The 17,183-nt window shown below is 41.9% G+C and overlaps 6 protein-coding genes across 6 annotated transcripts; 2 read left to right on the forward strand and 4 right to left on the reverse strand.

The window, feature by feature from the left end:
- Positions 1–667: 667 nt before the first annotated feature.
- On the forward strand, positions 668–2,215 carry Bfra_012094 (putative transesterase protein; the record flags this gene model as incomplete). Its single annotated transcript, XM_037342415.1, has 5 exons — positions 668–1,170; positions 1,232–1,337; positions 1,389–1,475; positions 1,535–2,035; positions 2,087–2,215. The coding sequence occupies 5 exons, from the start codon at positions 668–670 to the stop codon at positions 2,213–2,215; spliced, it is 1,326 nt and encodes a 441-aa protein (XP_037187712.1).
- A 963-nt stretch (positions 2,216–3,178) lies between these two features.
- Bfra_012095 (uncharacterized protein) lies at positions 3,179–4,739 on the reverse strand (the record flags this gene model as incomplete). Its single annotated transcript, XM_037342416.1, is given in 3 exon segments — positions 3,179–3,341; positions 3,361–3,685; positions 4,205–4,739. 3 exon segments carry the CDS (start codon positions 4,737–4,739, stop codon positions 3,179–3,181), a joined length of 1,023 nt encoding a protein of 340 aa, XP_037187713.1.
- Positions 4,740–6,291: 1,552 nt separating this feature from the next.
- On the reverse strand, positions 6,292–6,741 carry Bfra_012096 (uncharacterized protein; the record flags this gene model as incomplete). The annotated part of the gene is made up of 1 exon (XM_037342417.1): positions 6,292–6,741. One exon carries the CDS (start codon positions 6,739–6,741, stop codon positions 6,292–6,294), a length of 450 nt encoding a protein of 149 aa, XP_037187714.1.
- A 1,957-nt stretch (positions 6,742–8,698) lies between these two features.
- Bfra_012097 (putative sigma intracellular receptor) lies at positions 8,699–9,969 on the forward strand (the record flags this gene model as incomplete). Its single annotated transcript, XM_037342418.1, has 4 exons — positions 8,699–8,777; positions 9,007–9,198; positions 9,630–9,779; positions 9,881–9,969. The coding sequence occupies 4 exons, from the start codon at positions 8,699–8,701 to the stop codon at positions 9,967–9,969; spliced, it is 510 nt and encodes a 169-aa protein (XP_037187715.1).
- A 2,947-nt stretch (positions 9,970–12,916) lies between these two features.
- Bfra_012098 (uncharacterized protein) lies at positions 12,917–14,579 on the reverse strand (the record flags this gene model as incomplete). The annotated part of the gene is made up of 3 exons (XM_037342419.1): positions 12,917–13,659; positions 13,728–13,837; positions 14,398–14,579. The coding sequence occupies 3 exons, from the start codon at positions 14,577–14,579 to the stop codon at positions 12,917–12,919; spliced, it is 1,035 nt and encodes a 344-aa protein (XP_037187716.1).
- An 818-nt stretch (positions 14,580–15,397) lies between these two features.
- Bfra_012099 (putative glucose-6-phosphate isomerase protein) lies at positions 15,398–17,149 on the reverse strand (the record flags this gene model as incomplete). The annotated part of the gene is made up of 3 exons (XM_037342420.1): positions 15,398–16,022; positions 16,077–16,610; positions 16,659–17,149. 3 exons carry the CDS (start codon positions 17,147–17,149, stop codon positions 15,398–15,400), a joined length of 1,650 nt encoding a protein of 549 aa, XP_037187717.1.
- Between the last annotated feature and the right edge of the window lie 34 nt (positions 17,150–17,183).

Below are 17,183 nucleotides of genomic sequence, written 5' to 3' on the forward strand. Positions count from 1 at the left end.
TCGAATCGACTAACTGGATTTTGCTTCAAACCATGCGCCGGCAACCCGGCGACTTGGCATGCAGGGAAATTACAAGTATTGGGAAGTGAAGAGCGGAATACTTAGCCGTCTTGGCAAAGTCTTGATACCTCTATGGAAGGAAACTGTGCTGTGTAGTTCACAGGTAGCCAGCCAAGTGTACGTGAAAGTATGTAGTCTGGCACATGATAACGCGGATTTCTCGTGTTTTTACTGTTTCCTGATCACAACGGTTGATCTTCCCGGACTAGGGTCATGCATCGGCCGCGTTGATAGACTTCTCTGACATTTAGCTCGCTACCTCTAAAGTTAGTTCAAATGAGAATAATCTACATTGCGGTAATGCACAAGAGAAGAGAACACGAAGATAGCCTGGCATAAAGGCTCTTCTTGACCTCAAAATTCTTAATGAGCATGCTAAAGAAGAGGGCAATCTTACCAATAGAATCTTGACAGAGCGGTATCAACAGAGGCGTTCGTAGTATCTCTACAGAGCCAAAGTTTGTTTCACCGTCTTTCTGCCGAACCCTGAATTGTTTGAAACCACTTCAAGGGTTTCGATGACTCATAAGTGTTTCCATAACTGAGGCACCTTTCATCTAATGAGACTGAGAACTTGCGGCAAAAGCCGTTCCACGACATACATAACATGGGACAACAATCCGTAGAATTTATTGATGGCACAGAACAAAATAACCCAGTTCTTCATAAGCTGAGAATCAGTCTTGCGACAATGGCCTCTTTCGATAAACGCGTCCAGTCTCTTCGCCAGAGGTTTGAGCAAGATAGCCAACCCCTCTCAAAGTTTACACTCGGGGCCACCAACAGGGATGGTGTGTTACAGCAACACCCTTTTGTTATTTCTGTGTTTGCACTTGCTAATTCTACGCGACCAGGCTCCTTCCACTATGCTAACACTTTTGGAGATGAAGTTGACAAGCCTTACGGCACCAATTCTGTGTATTGGCTCGCTTCTGCCACCAAGTTCATCACTACCATTGCTGTAATGCAGTGCGTCGAGAAGGGACAGTTGGACCTGAATGGTGATATAGCAAAAGTGCTACCAGAGTTCAAGGATCCACAGATCCTGACGGGCTTTGATGAAAAGAATGAAGCTATCTTCAAGCCCTCCACAAAGCCTGTTACCCTTCGGTAAGTGATACTCCTATTCCATTGAGGCTGGCGAATTTTACTGACACGAGATGGTAATTAGGCACCTGTTGACTCACTCCAGCGGCATTGCCTATGTATTCATGGATCCGCTACTGACTCGCTATCAAGAGTTGCATAAAACACCAACTTTCGCCAATCGAACCATCGTGAGTTGACTCCCTCCAACCGCCAATACAATAGCTTACCAAACGTTGTAGGCAGAGAAGTTTCCTCACCAATTTCTTGTGTTCGAACCTGGTGAGCGATGGGTGTATTCTCCTGGCCTTGACTGGGCTGGCCTCGCTGTAAGTTTGGAAATATCAATATGACAGTCTTTAACTAATTCGCATCGCGAACTGTGAAGGTCGAGCGAGTCACCTCCATGAAGCTTGGCGAGTATATGCAACGCTATATCTTTGACGTCGTTTCTGTTAAGGACGCCACCTTCCATCCCGAACTGCGAGAAGATCTGCAAGCTCGTAAGGCCAGAAACTGGGAGCGAGAGGGCCAAAGCTTGAGAGAGCAAACGAAGCCTGTTTACGCAGAGAATACTTTGGACGATTTTGGAGGGGGCGGTTTATTTGCAACTGTGAACGATCTGCTCAAGATCTACCAGGGCGTCCTGACAGCGAAGCTACTACGGCCCGAGACTACTAAGGAGATGTTCCAGCCTCATCTGGAGAATAACAGAGGCCTCGATAAACCAGGGGAGTACTCGTCGCCGTCCCGCAATGCTATCTGGAATACCGTCCCAGATGACGTCCCCGTTAACTTTGGGATCGGAGGTCTGATAAATACAGCTGCAGTACCAAAACGACGTGGAGTAAACTCGCTTACCTGGTCGGGTCATGCAAATTGCTACTGGGTAGGTCTGTTTCCTAGTGAATGTGAACTCCAGCTTACTGATTCACTATAGTGGATCGATCTTAACAACGGTGTCGCCGGTGTATACCTTTCTCAGCTTTTACCTACCGGAGATGAGAAGGCTATCAAGCTCCTGACTGAGTTTGAGGAATTTGTATACTCGAGTTTGGATAAGTCTTGATCGTGAGACCAAATGGGAAAGCATGTCTCGTACTGAGGACGATGCGGGGATACCTATCATTTCATCTTGGTATCCCACTTTTTGTCCAATCTTGTTACGTCTATATCTTATAAGCTCCTTATATTTGATTGTATATACCATCCAATGTTTCTGGCAGCGTTTTCAACACTTTCCGGAGCCCTTTTATACAACCGCACCGCCTTAGCGCATCTAATTGACACACAACTCCTCGAAAACTCAAATCAGGCTTTAATGTCTAATGTTATCAAAGCATAAGGAACAATGAGAATTTCATACATGACGTGCGCCCCTATCAGTAGCGTCCCGTCTATTTCTTCTTGGATCTCCCGAGGCCATTTCAGCTTTCGGTCATGTTGAAGTCATTGACGAATGTGCCACTGAATATCTACGGTTACAATCGTGCTTCGAATGCAATCTTGTCTGGTACTGAAGGTTTGTAAGCATCTTCGATAGCCTCTGGTCGACTCGTCATGAGGATATACGGATTCTCATACTTCCAACAAACCTCCTTTTCGATAGGTCCTAAAAGCGCCTGTTCCGTGCATTTGTCCTAGGCTGCACAACGAGTACCCGTGGGGCGGATAATAGCATTAGCGGATGATTCACGGATCTTTTTTTTTAAAGCGAATAAATTGAAATTTGAAACAGCCAATTTACAAATTGCTTGAATTAGAATAAGGAATCAAATGTTTATTTCCTTTATAATGATATGTATATCAGCATATTACTTGTGACTAAACTCAAGAAATTTTCTGAATCTGCAAATATGAAAATAGCATATTATATAGATATATAATTACATAACATGGAGTACAATTCGATCTTGCTTAATTCTACGAAGTCATGAGCAACTTACACGTATTACACGTGATGCGGGGGTTTCTGTGACAGATAAGAGTATTCATTTTGTTTTGTTTTGTTTACGGAACAGAATTGTTCTAATTATATTCCCTCCTCTTGTTGAATATCGAATTTCCAAGTGGCATCTGCATGTAATACTTCTTCACCCGATGCCAATCTAAGGGCAATCGAACGCACATCTACATCCCCAGAAATTGGTTCCTTCTCCTGTCCCGCAGGCACATCCGTCTTTTCCACCCCAAGTCTTACCTTTATAATTAAACTTTGGGATTGCTTGGGTAACTAGTTGCGGGGGCTGAGCCCATCCGTTGATCGACACGGTCATGGGAGGGTTGGCAGATGTAACTGTCACAAATTGGTCAATATTAGGGCTTATAAGACCTCCCTTTTGGATGCATTTGTGATCGTAGATTCTGGCCTCGGACGAAAAGTCTCCATTGAAATTTGTGTATTCTTGCCACCCGAAGGTACATGTACCTGGGCCTCGAGTAACACAAAATTTGTTGTCGCGCTTCGTGAGAACCTCTGTTGGAAGGGCGACGGCAAGCGTTCCCGCCAAAATTGGGAGGAATGTTGAAAGCTTCATAGCTATTGTTTGTTTGAATTCTTTCTTTGATTTTTGATTTGAGCGTTTGAGAATTGTTCTTTTGTTTTGTATGAAGAAAGAAATCCAAACTTATACACGCGGATCTTACTGATTCTTATATGAAAAGTTTTTACTGTTGTTCTTACTACACAAAGACTTACTTCATAAAGGAAGTAATTGATGAAGAAATGTTAATGATTATTTTTATCCCAGTCATAACAAAAAGAAATCAGGAATGCCTCAAAGGCCGTCACACAGGTCAAAGAAACAGAAACTACAAGGTAGAACAATCAGTTATGCTCAATCCTACGCAAAGAAGTTATGTGTGAATTCTATTTTCAAGAATCGAGGTTGGCTAGCACAGGTGGCACAGTGTTTTAAAGCAACGATCTGAATTTCCATTATATCTCTTGCACGCTTTGTACAAGCCCTAGATCTGACAAACATGTTCTCCCAGTAACTCCATGGAATCTCCCCTTAATCCATCACAGTTAGGATTCAACAGGGGCATTCAAATGGACAAATCCATGCATATCTTGCTCCATTATCCGGGAGATCGTTATACTTCAAAGTACATGCCTCTCTCTTATCGCCGCGGCCATTCTCTGATGGACCACGTTGGCCGTCTTTTGACATTTGCCCATCACTCTGATAAAGAGGCATGAGATACTCTTCATTTGTAGGTTCCCACTTTTCCTTAACCACCTCGTTCAGTTTGACAATATTGCATGTTCTAAACTGATAGCTCCAATTTGAAGTGGACTCTTGGGTTGGAGCTTCGCCCGTTTGTAGTACAACACAGTTAGTGTCGATGATGAAGGATCTGGCACTGGCATTGTCACCGTTGTCGTCACTGCTAAACTGATAGACGTAGGTGCAGGTCTTGTCACCGAAAGCTAGTTGTTTTTGGGCGCAGAGTTGTGGTGTTGGTGTATTTGTTGGTGCTGGCTTGTAACCGGCGTGGGAACCGGCTATTTTTAGAAGATCGGGAAGTGGTTCGGCATAAGAGACTAATGCTGAGATGGCTACCATAAATGCGACAGCGAGGTACTTCATATTTGTTGATTTGAACTTTGTTTCGATAGTTAGTGTCGATAAGTGTGGATTTGCTTGTAAAAAGTATGTCGTTCGAATTCAGTTGATTGTTAAATTCTGAAAAGGGGTTTCGCAAAGTAGTTGATAGAAAGAAATACCAAAGATATCTATGATGAGCTCATACAGTGATATTGACAGTTTCTGGTGATTATGCTCAGTAGTGATCCTTTTGGTCATTAAGTTTCGTGTACACAAGTGTTGCAAAAAGCTTGAGTCATTGTAAAGGCTACCAGTCATAAGAAATGTGTATGACTGTTCGTGTAAAATTGTATGAGTTGTTTTGAGGAAGCTAGAAATTGTTTCTTATTTAGTGTGATTGCAATCAAAAACTTCTATTTCTCGTTTTTTTATTTTAATACTCGACAGGAAAATCATTTTGCTCGGTTTCAATTCATTATTATATTGTCGATTCTTACATTTCCTGGGCAGTTCCACTCTCTGCTGCCGTCCATCTCATCCATCACAAAGCTGTTCACCTATACCTAATATATATTTCCTATTGCTGTCACTCCAATCATGTAATCTCAGTGCGATTTGCACCAGATGGAGCAATCCACCATTCCGCTTTCGGTCCCTCGCACGCAAAGGTACAACTATATACATTGTAATAAGCTCCGTCGTATTTCATAGTCTGAAACCCGCAATGCTCACCACCCTCAATATTCTCTCCATAAGTGAACTCCGGATACTTGTTTGCATCTTCTCCGAATATCGAAAGGTTCAAGAGTAACTTTGGCGATGTGAGATTAATGGGATATTTCCCCATGCTATCTTGTGTGATGTTGGGTTTTGAAAGGAAAGTGCAATTTTTGTTGAACACTCTGGCGCGAACTGGGGGATATGGAAGTAGTTTCGAGGTGTTCTGCCACATCATTGCTAGGCTGCAGGTGCATCCGTTACTGTTGCAGAGGGGACTTGTGTCTGGAGGTCGTACGCTATTGACTTGGCAAAAGAAGGGGAGGATGGCGAAAAGAGTGATGATGAGGGAATGCATGATGATGTGAATCTGAAAGTTGCCTTTGTGTCGCGATTTTTTACGCTTCGATACATAAACTTCTGTAATCTGCCAAAGACTTTGTGGCACAATAGTGTTGGTGTTTTGCGAAGGTTTCGAGGATGATAGGTTCAGACCTATATTGAAACTTTCAAGTCAAGTGTCATGCATAGTGTATCAAAGGGCTCGAGTCACCAACATGACTGCATTTAGAACTTCACCACACTCATAATTCACTAAATGACTCGATTGTTAGAGAGGGGAGTCATTTCTCATTCATGCTCATCAGCTTAAATCACTCCATTTGATCAATGAACAGTCACTACATGAAAAACAGTCACCATTTCTGATCCGCGATTTTTGATGTTCTTAAAAATCACGTATGTATTATTATATCTGTCCAGCAGATACAATACCCAGCATGTCTATAACCATTCCCTATTACCACCAGTCATATACCGCTCTCAAAGCATCTCTTGGGGATGTTGAGACACTGAGAAAAATTCAGCCGATCCCCGGTCAGTCGTCAAAGAGAAATAAACAAATATATGAAGCCCAATCAGGTCCCGTTTTCCATCCGCAATGCTCTTTACCGTATTGTCCATTATTATATGTAAACTCGGGTCTACCATAGCCATCGGCCCCAGTAATGACCAAATCACTGGGGTTTTTCCCCTCCATCTTAACGGTAATTGGCCCTTTCGGGTCCGGCTGCTCCATGGAAGTTTTGACGATATTGCAGTCTTTGTCAACGATTTCAAGCTCTTTGGGCTGCCTCATTAGAACCAGCGCGAAATCTTCCAGATTGGCTTTGGGATCCATGTCCCAGCGCATGTACAAGCTCCAGCAGTTCACTGGAGGCGTGCATTTATCAGCTTTAGCTCGCGGCTCAAGTTGTTGAAGTGTTCCGCTTGCTACAAGAGAGGTGAAAAGGGAGGAGGTAAGAAATGTAGTTGCAAGAAGATACATGGTTGGGGTGTTTGATTTGAATGTCTATTGATTTGAGGAGATCTATGCATATCGTCAGTCACTAAAGTATATTGTTTGAAGAGCTTTACTTACGGAAAGTTTTTTCTTTAAAGTGTTTCGAGAGTTGGTTGTGATGTTGTTTGAGAAGTTGGAATGTTTGAGATGTTTTGTCTTTATTCTACGTTTTGAAATGGTCAAGCTGGGGAATCGGAGCCCTTTTTGTTATCGATGCATTTTCCTAACCGAACGATTATTGATAAGTGTCTTTGATTGTAGATTTGATTCTATGATACTTGTGATGAGTAATTGATAGTAGTTACTCATGATAATCAAGTACAGTCATCAGTGCTGACCAGAGATATTCATACCATGCTTTAGATTCTCCATATCAATATCGATTGGCGATGAATTGAGAACTGTTGCAAGACTGTCTTGAGATGTTTTGTTCCAAATCAAATATGATATATGTAATAAGAACAATACTAGAAATGAACACCCAATGATGATAAGATCCTGTGCCTTTACGATTCGATAGAGCTAGTTTTGATCCTCAACTCTAGAGCGGTGCCCACGGAACTGCCATTGAGTCAGAACAAGGGATCATCTCCTGTCAATCATTCGGAATCATTCTTCGACGAATCACTGCATTTCGAATAAGAAAATTCGTCACATCCGTTGCAATTATCTAGTCATACTTGATCCGCCTCTCGAACAAAAGCTGATCGATATCCAACTCGACCGAGTCAAAATCTTACTACCACAAAGATCGTACATCTCAATACTTCACCAGTTCCACAAGCAGAAAAGGCATTCGTAGATCTCGAGTGTCACTAAACACTCCATTCTAAAGAAACAGCCCTCAGTAAGTAGAAATACAAGAATGAAGATGGAGTTATTGACCATTTTCATAGATTAATTCATTCCAAATCCGATTCCTGACACGACAATTATGCAATTCTTCACCACAACCTGTTTCGCCATCCTCGCCCTCCTCATATCCATTGCAAATGGCATAAAAGAAGATGCTCACTGCCTCGGTCACAATAAATGTACCTTGTACATGAGATGGTCGGCAGGCTCACCCGGCCTCAAATCCGGCACCATGGCAATGCCCAAGATCTCACACTCTATGAAAAAGATTGCAACGTGATTGAAACAAAGATGATTCAAGCAGAAGCGAAGGGCCCAATCGAAATCAAGTCTTCTTTACCCGAAACCATAACTCTCACTGGGAAGACCCCCGTTTTTGACACGCCGCTCTTCACATATGGCAAGAATAAAGAAGGTGGATAACATTGCGGAAGAGGCGAAGATAATTGGGTCTGTGACTTTGCATGTTAGGGACTGGATTAATGAGTCTTGGTGGACTAGTAACCAGAACCACAGTGTCCCTCATATCAAAAAACCCTCCGGACGATAAAACATAGATGTCACGGAAACATTGTAAGAATTCTACGGACTCCGAGCCTTGTCCATTTCCCATCTTTCGCGCATGAGGCCAGAGTGAATGAAGTTCAAGAGAATGGCGAGGCGGAATGATGAGTGATCCATTTCTAGATACCTCATATAGATCCTGTATGATAGAGAAATGAATCGAGATGGATTCATTGACTATAATAATTGACATTCAATTGAAACTATTCACTCATCTCTAGAGAAATGGAAGAAAAGAAGTTGTTCCACACAAATCTCACCAAAATCCAATCTCTCACTGTAATGACCCTCGTTTCCACATCTAATCTAATCACGTGACTATACCGTATCTCGCGTGATGATTTTCTTAATTCCCGAGATATTTCAACACTCAACGGAGTCGAATATCAAATTCTCAATCCCTTAAACTCCCAAAAGAACAACACAATAGGTTGGAATCTAGACTCTCTTTGAAGAAATACTACACATCAGCATAATTGCATATCTATTCTATCAAAAACTCTACACGGTAACCTGATTCAAAATGGCATCTTCAATTCTTGACCGCAAATTGGATCTTCTCTATTTGGTCTATTTCTGCTTGCATATCCCGGTTTTGTTCTGTAAGTTATGGTTCTTTTTCTTCTCTGAAAAGTAATTTCTAAGGGTTGTGATTTGAAGATAGCTTTTCAGTCTATTCTTCCTTTCTCAATTCTTAAAGCAGTATTGGGATATAGAAGAGTCTTCTCATCACCCCCTTCCACCCCTCTTCTTTCCTCCTCTCCTCCACTCCCCCCTCCCACTCAGACCCCCCATTTTCAAACCCTCCAGCTAACCTCCCGTCTTCTCTAGTAATGGATCTCCAATCTCTCTACCCCGCCTCTCTCACCCCATCATTCTTGACCGCCATCAAAAACTACCACATCGCCAATTACCACGATTTGTTCTTCGTTTCACCACCCATTTATTTCAATCTATTTGTTTGGTTGGAATGTTTGATTCATTTACCTGTTAGTTTTTGGGCTATTGGAGGATTGTTGAGAGGTATGTTTTCTATTTTTGTGTGTGATGAGAGTTGGGTGGTTGTGATGGATGGGTTTGGTGGGAGGGTAGGAAAAGAGAGAAGGGAAGGAGAAAGTTGAGAAGGCTTGAGACAGGCCTGTCTGCTACTATGTGATATGATGTCTATTTACATAAGTGTGTAACAAAGATATCTTTGCGTGATCTTAGTAACTAGGTCAATTCTTTCTGCTGCTTGAAATATCCAATGATTACCTAGTAGGCATTCGAATGTCCAGCTTTCCTCTTATTTCCTATCCTCCACATACATACCAACACATCTACATGATTTACCCTTCATTTCCTTCCCTTTCCTATCCATTCTTTCCACCTTCTCCCTCCCATCTCCTCTCCTCTCTTCCCCCACCCTTCCAAAATTCTCAACTCATAACATTCACTAACCCCTCTCTCTCTAGATTCCCCCCGCATCCCTCTAATCCTTCTCCCCTACGCCCTCGAAACTTTCCTCACCACCCTCGTCTGTATGCATGAATACGTTTACTGGCCCATTCCACGTTATCAGAAGATTGATTTGACTAAACTTTATGGTCCTTATATTTTGTTGTGTAAGTATTCTCTTCTTCTATAAATATTACATAGACGAGAATCCAACCCCCATCCTTCCCTTCAACGAATAATAATAGAATAGAAAACTAACTCTAAACAGCAACCGTAATGGCCATCGATATGTTCATCCGTCTTTGGCGTATCGTTTCCGTTTCCACCGCCGCAAAGAAAGGAAAGAAGAACATCTAAACATCTTTTCTTCTCAGGGTTTCAATCATCAATCTTGCAGCCAGCCAGCTTTCCAGTCATTCAACAAAAATAGCTTCATTTCCCATTTCACAAAGAAAAGCACATGATACCCAAAGAAAAGTTTTTCAAAGCAAGTTGGTTATGAAGTTTTTTAGTCTAGGATTAACCACCATTAGCCAGGTTAGGTTGAATCAGTTTATCTCAGGTTAGATTACATAGTATTCTAGAATTCTGAATATAAAAATATACTCACATACACAGACGTGCATCAGATCAAATCGTATGATCATAACATATTGATCGTCATCGATATCCATTGTATGAGTTCAATACGCGTGTCAAGGTCATCATGAGGAGTCGGAACTCAACCCATTCCATTCTATCCCACCATCCGTCCAATCCCAAATCCCAATCCTCTATCATTCCAAGCCGTCTCCCGCACCTCCTCCCGACTTTCTAATTTCAGCCCTTCAGATATCTAAACATATACACTGCCCACGACTCCTGATAACCCCTCGCAACCTCTGCCTTCTCTCCTCTAATCCTCATCACCATTCCTACACAACACCTTTACACTTCAGAATTCCTCAAATTATAGAACCCTACAATCATATATACACTACTCTGAGTAGAAGTTTCAACATCGCCAAACCGCCACACCACCACATCACCGCACCACTCAATCACCCAATCAAGCCCAAACCCATCCATCCATCCATGCTCACTCCAAATCCTCCAAACATCCCCAATCCCTTTTCGTCCATCTCTCCCCCTTTCAAGAAATACCTCCAAGCCACACTATCATCATAGTCCCCCTTTACTAAAGCAGTATCTAACCTAATATCTCCCTAGGTAACAAAGAATCTTGTTACCCGTACCTCTGGATCTGAGGTTCTTTTATGAGTTGTACTATCACCTCCCTTCTCCTTCTTAAAGCGTTCTTTTTATATTCGATCTCGAAACTTAATCTTTATATTTACTACTAATAGCTAATACTTGAGAAGGGAAGAAGTATCAAGATCGATTACTAATCTACTTCATTCTAATAGAATATAATCCCACCTCACTATACTGAGTTAGATATCAGTTATTAGTCGATTAGTCAACAATATATGAAACATAGGAGATGGATAGATAATCTTACTTCCTTCTTACTATTATTCTTGTTCTCCCTTCTCCTTCTCCTCCCTCTTTCTTCTCCTATCATCATCAACTCTACTATCTCCCACCTACCAATGTCAGTGTTGTCATTAGTATTTTCCGTATTTTGGATACGCCCCACTTTAGTAGTGCATATCGAATTTCTGAGATATATTTCTATTATTACCCTTTTCAGAAATGTATATAGCTATACATATCATTGAATATAATATACACTATGATACATATTTTAACTATAATATCAGCCACAGTATTACTACCATATACCAACTACAGTATTGCCTACCATAATCACACCCTCCCTCCTTATTTCAGATCAGCTCTTCCTAATATTAACCTAAATATTATCCACATCCTAATCATATCCTCTTTACCTTCTATCTATCATTTCCATTCCCTCGAAATCACGCCAACTCATAAAATCATCATATACATATTCCCTTCCACACTCCACACTCCATCCCATCCAAGCGAAATTTCTACAATATACACCACACAACCCATTCCCATCCCATCCCACCCCCTTCACAGCCATACTCTCCTATCCTATTCCATCCCATACACACCCATCCAATTCTCCATCCCAACTTCTACTTTCTATACCCACCGTCGCATCAAAGCCAAGCCAAGCCAAACTAACCCTCAGTTAACTCATCACCTCTTTTCTCAAATTCCACCCCCAAAAATAATTTAACTCATTAACCTATCAAACCATCATACTATTTAACTATACATGCATCGCATAATCTTTCTTTCTCAATCAATTTGAGAGAATCCAACCCCGCACAACCCAGCCCAAATCGAATCGAATCAAATCAAATCCCTCAAGTCCCTCGAGCGTAGCGAGCTAGGGGGGTTTGGGGGCTTGCCCCCATTATGTTTAAGTATGACTTGATATTTTGATATAGTATAGCATACGACAAATTACTCTCACGCCTCTCAAACATTATGTAATTACTCTCGTGCCCTAGAAATCACACTTGTTGTACTCTCATGCCCCTTGGATTCTAGCCTATAACCGCCCAAAAACTGAAAGGAAAAGTAGTAATATATTTATAGAATCTATCCTCCTATTACAAGATCTAGCCTCTCACCATAGAATCTACCCTTTCCCTATAGAATCCATACCCCCTTTCCCTATAGAATCTATCCTAAACAAATAGAATCAAGCCACTTTAGATCAAATTCTATCAGAGATTCTATCACAGCATCTAAAAGGTATACAAATAAAACCTTTTCCAATCAAAGAGCATAAGAATAACTAAATAATATTTGAGGGATGTGAGAGTAATTTGCTATACAATCTAACATAAAACAATCTAACAAAAAAAGAAAAACAGATACAAAAAAAACACCCCCCCAATATTCAAACTCGAAAATACAATCATGATAAGTGAAAATGTCACAGTACAACAAATACTCATGCGCATAGGCATAACCAAAACTAAATACTCATTCCCTCGATTCAGAAAATCAAATTATGTATTCCCGCTTTGAATTCTGTACTGTAATCTGCATGTTTTCATCATCAACTCTTGAAGAAATGAGAATGTGATGTGATGTGGTATAATGTGATGTGATGTGATGGATTGTATAGCATCAACGTCGCGTATCTATCTATCCATCCATTCAGCTAGAAAATACGCATTACAATGCAACGTAGCAGATACCACCACCAACTCCATTCAACTGAATCCGAAGCCTCATCACAGCAACAACAACAAATACAACAAAAAAACTCTACCCAATCCCATCAACCCCTCTCTCCTCTCCAAGTCCCTAATCCCTACTCCCTAATCTCTCTTCCCATCCCCCCTCCCACTCCCACCCCCACAAACCCCCATCCATTCCCCACCGCTCCTCCACCCCCACCTCCCTTAACCCCATACCCCAACGGCGTCGCTCCTCCCAATCCCTTACTATTCGCGCCCCCCAATCCCCCCACCCTCGCCAATCTCCCACTCCACCCCCTCATTCTCCTCGGAACCTCCCACCCTACCATCCAAGCCCCCATAACCGTAGCTCCTGCTCCAAACGCCACAATGACATATCCAATCGTCATCCAATTTACATGACCCCCTAGCCCATTCCACTCTACCTTTCCATTTTCCCTCGGGAGTAATGGGGTTGGAAACCAACGAATACTTAATTTAAGAGGTAATTCATCTCCGATAATAAGTTTTTTAGTAAGAGCTGCTGGACCAGTAATGTGACTTAAAGGACTAGTACTATAAGCTACTCCACTATCAATTACACCCGAATCGTGTTTTTGAAGATGATGTTTTGGGACGCTATGGAGAAGAACGTTTAAGTGAGTGGAGATGTGAAGGTGAGAGAGTTGTAATGTTCCTGAGAGAGCAAAGGTGAGAGGAATGTATTCTTGTTTATAATTTGGATAGCTGTTCATGTGGTGAACAGTAGGTGCGGGTCGAGAAGGAATCCGACAGGAGAGAGGTGCATCGGAATGAATATAAAATTCGAGAAGATGAAAGAAAGGATCTGTTATTAAAGGAATTGTGCAGTTGAGTTCTATGTTTGAAGAAATGGTCAATATTAAATCCACTTTCTAATAAGAGGAACTGAGAAATAAAACAAACCTTCTTCCACTCCATATTTTAATTCCAATGGTCTTCCCGTTTCATTACATATCGGAAATGGTATGTATTTTAAAGAATTGTCTTCTAGTTGAACATGTTCTCCTGTGTCGCTGATGGAAAAGTTAGCTTTTATTTCTTACATTCTCATCCTCACTATTTTGCTTTCTCTTCCTGCATAATGCCTCAAAAAGCTCTTGAGACTCCTATATTTGAATCTGCTCATGATCCATTCTCGATTTCGACCATAGTCTTCGGCACACACACAATTCGTATTCGCGCACAGTTCGCAGTCGCATCCTCATGCTCAGACATTCATAAGCATCTTCCTCTCCACTCTCCACTCTCCAAATGTCTCATCTACTCTTCCTCTTTTCTATATTCCCCATATCTCTTTATGGGGCAAGCCCCCAAACCCCCAAGCTCGCTGCGCTCGAATGTCGATCATAGATACTAGTCTCTTTCTCCTTTGTCCCTTCCAATTTCCCCGACATCCATTCGATTATAATATTCTGCGAATCGCGTGCGTTCGTATCGTTGCAAGTGTATGTGTGCCGAAGACTTCCCTTTCCTTTACCACTCAAATTCTCAACCCTCTTCGCATAAACCTACTCATTTCCCTCCCTCTCCCCAACTCGCAGAAACCCAAAGCATCCAAAAGAAAAAAACTTACACATCCCTCTCCATACACTCGACCTCAATCCCCGCCCCAAAATGATAACTCGGCAAAGGCAACCTCTCTTCATCCCTCTCCCCCACCCCCTCTAACCCTTTATCTCCCCTCTCAGTCTCTAGCGCAAACACGCCTCCTCCCCAAACCCCCATCCCAATCGCCAACCAATTAACCACGCGCATATTTATTATTGTTTCCCTTCAATACCAAACCCTAGATAGTTCCCGTTCTCGTAGCTCGTTACTCCTATTCGTCCCCGTTCTCTTTGCCGTTCTCAATACTCGTAGCTCGTCGCGCCTTCCAATCCCTCTCTTCTCAATCTCCTTTTTCAATCTCAATCCCAATCTCAATCCCCGTCCCAAACCCAAACCTCTCTCTTCCTTCCTTCCTTCCTTCCTTCAATCAATTAATTATCTTCCCCAACTCTTCAATTCAGCAAGCAATCACAATCACAATCCCAATCCCAACCACAATGACAAGTGCGATGTGCGAAACCAAACGGATCGAGATAAACGGAACTGAACACTTTGCATCATCAAAAAGTTGAGCTCTCCAGTTATTCCGCATCCTCCATTACCTATTAGGCATGGGTGGTCATGCAGGAGGTGAAATAAAGTTTACGCTAGCGGCCGCTGTCATCCTTAAGATTCAATCCACATTTTTCGAAGATGGGATGAGGAGGATATTCATTCACTCATTCACACTCATTCACACTCATTCATTCATTACCAAAGTCACTGGGAAACTTGATACTTCAAAAATGATTTGATATTTATATTCATTCATTTCATAACCGTATCATATCTTTAACTAATCAACCATCATTCATTCATTCATCCATATTCATTCAAATATCCAGATGCAAATTCATCTCCTCATCCTATTTTTTACTCCCCCCCATTTTACTATGTCGAGAAAATCCTTTGCCTGTCCGTCCTTATTTCACGATTACCACATCCTGATTATCCCATAGTTTTTCCCCATCACCCCCAACTCTCATTTAGATGTTAGACTTCTTCTTGAAAGCAGCAATCAATCCTCCAGTGCTGCTATCATGCTCTCCAACATTTCCACTGACATCCAACTCGGCTTGAATCTTCTTAGCCAAGCTCTTACCCAACTCAACACCCCATTGATCGAAACTGTTAATGTTCCAGACAGCTCCCTCAGTAAATGTAAGATGTTCGTAGTAAACAATCAAAGCACCAAGAGTACCTGGGGTAATCTTTTGAGCGAGAATTGATGTAGTTGGTCTGTTGCCCAAGAAGGTCTTGTGCTTGTATAATTCAGCTGGGGTGTTCTCAGCCTTGAGTTCATCTTCTCCTTTTCCAATCATGAGAGCTTCGGCTTGAGCGAAGAAGTTTGATGCCAACATCTTTTGGTGCTTGTTGTTATCGATTGGGTTGTGTGATTCAGCGGCCATGATGAAGTCGGTTGGGATCAACTTAGTACCTTGGTGCACAAGTTGGAAGAAAGAATGTTGAGCATTTGTAGCTGGTTCACCGAAAAGGATTGGACCAGTTGTGTACTTGACAATCTTTCCATCACGAGAGACAGCCTTACCGTTAGATTCCATAGAAAGTTGTTGAAGGTAAGCTGGGAATCTGTGGAGGTATTGATCGAAGCTGTGTGTCTCAATTAGCCATATGCAAAAGGAGCTTAGATAGATAAAAACTTACGGAGAAACCAAATGAGTTTGAGCACCAAAGAAATCAGAATACCAAACACTCAAAAGCCCAGCAATAACTGGAATGTTCTCCTCGAGTGGAGTGTTCTTGAAGTGCATATCCATAGCATGTGCTCCAGATAACAATTCATGGAAATTCTTGAATCCGATGTGAATCGCAACGCTCAAACCAATTGCACTCCAAACACTGTATCTACCTCCTACCCAGCTTTCGAAACCAAACATGTTCTTAGCGTCAATACCAAACTTGGTAACCTCAGCCTCGTTGGTAGAAAGAGCAACAAAGTGTTTAGCGATATCACCCTTTCCATCAGTCTTCTTCAAGAACCATTCCTTTGCAGAGTTGGCATTGGTGACAGTCTCTGCAGTAGTGAAAGTCTTGGAAGCGACCAAGAAAAGAGTGGTTTCTGGATCAGAATCTCTCAATGCCTCAGCCATGTGTGTACCATCAATGTTGGAAACGAAGTGAAGGGTTTGCTCTCTAGCACCATAGTACTTGAGAGCTTCAGTAACCATAACTGGACCACTGAAATCGAATTAGCTATGATCTCACCGGGTATGCCGCCAAACTTACAGATCAGAACCACCAATACCAATGTTGACAATGGTAGTCAAAGGCTTTCCAGTGTAACCCTTCCACTCTCCACTTCTAATTTGTTCCGAGAATTCTTCCATGTGCTTCAACTCCTTGTTAACACCTGGCATAACATCCTTTCCATCCACGTTGATTGGATCACTGGTAACATTTCTCAATGCAACGTGAAGAACAGCACGATCTTCAGTGAAGTTGATCTTCTCGCCCGCAAACATCTCATCGCGCAATTTCTCCAACCCAGCTTCTTTTGCAACAGCCACTAATGCCTTGATTGTATCTTCATTGATCAAATTCTTGGAGAAATCAAAGAGAATCTCCGAGTTGTCGGCAGTGTTCTTGAAGGTTTTGGAAAATTTCTCGAATCGTTGAGGGTCCTTTTTGAATTCTTCCTTGAGGACAAAGTTACGACCAACGTTGTCGTGGTGAGATTGGAGAGCACTCCATGCTTTGAGTTCAGTTGCTTGAGGCATAATTGTCGAAGTTTATTTGGGTTGTTGATTATAA

Source organism: Botrytis fragariae (genome assembly GCF_013461495.1).
Source record: "Botrytis fragariae strain BVB16 chromosome Unknown tig00000260, whole genome shotgun sequence".
Classification (NCBI taxonomy): domain Eukaryota; kingdom Fungi; phylum Ascomycota; class Leotiomycetes; order Helotiales; family Sclerotiniaceae; genus Botrytis; species Botrytis fragariae.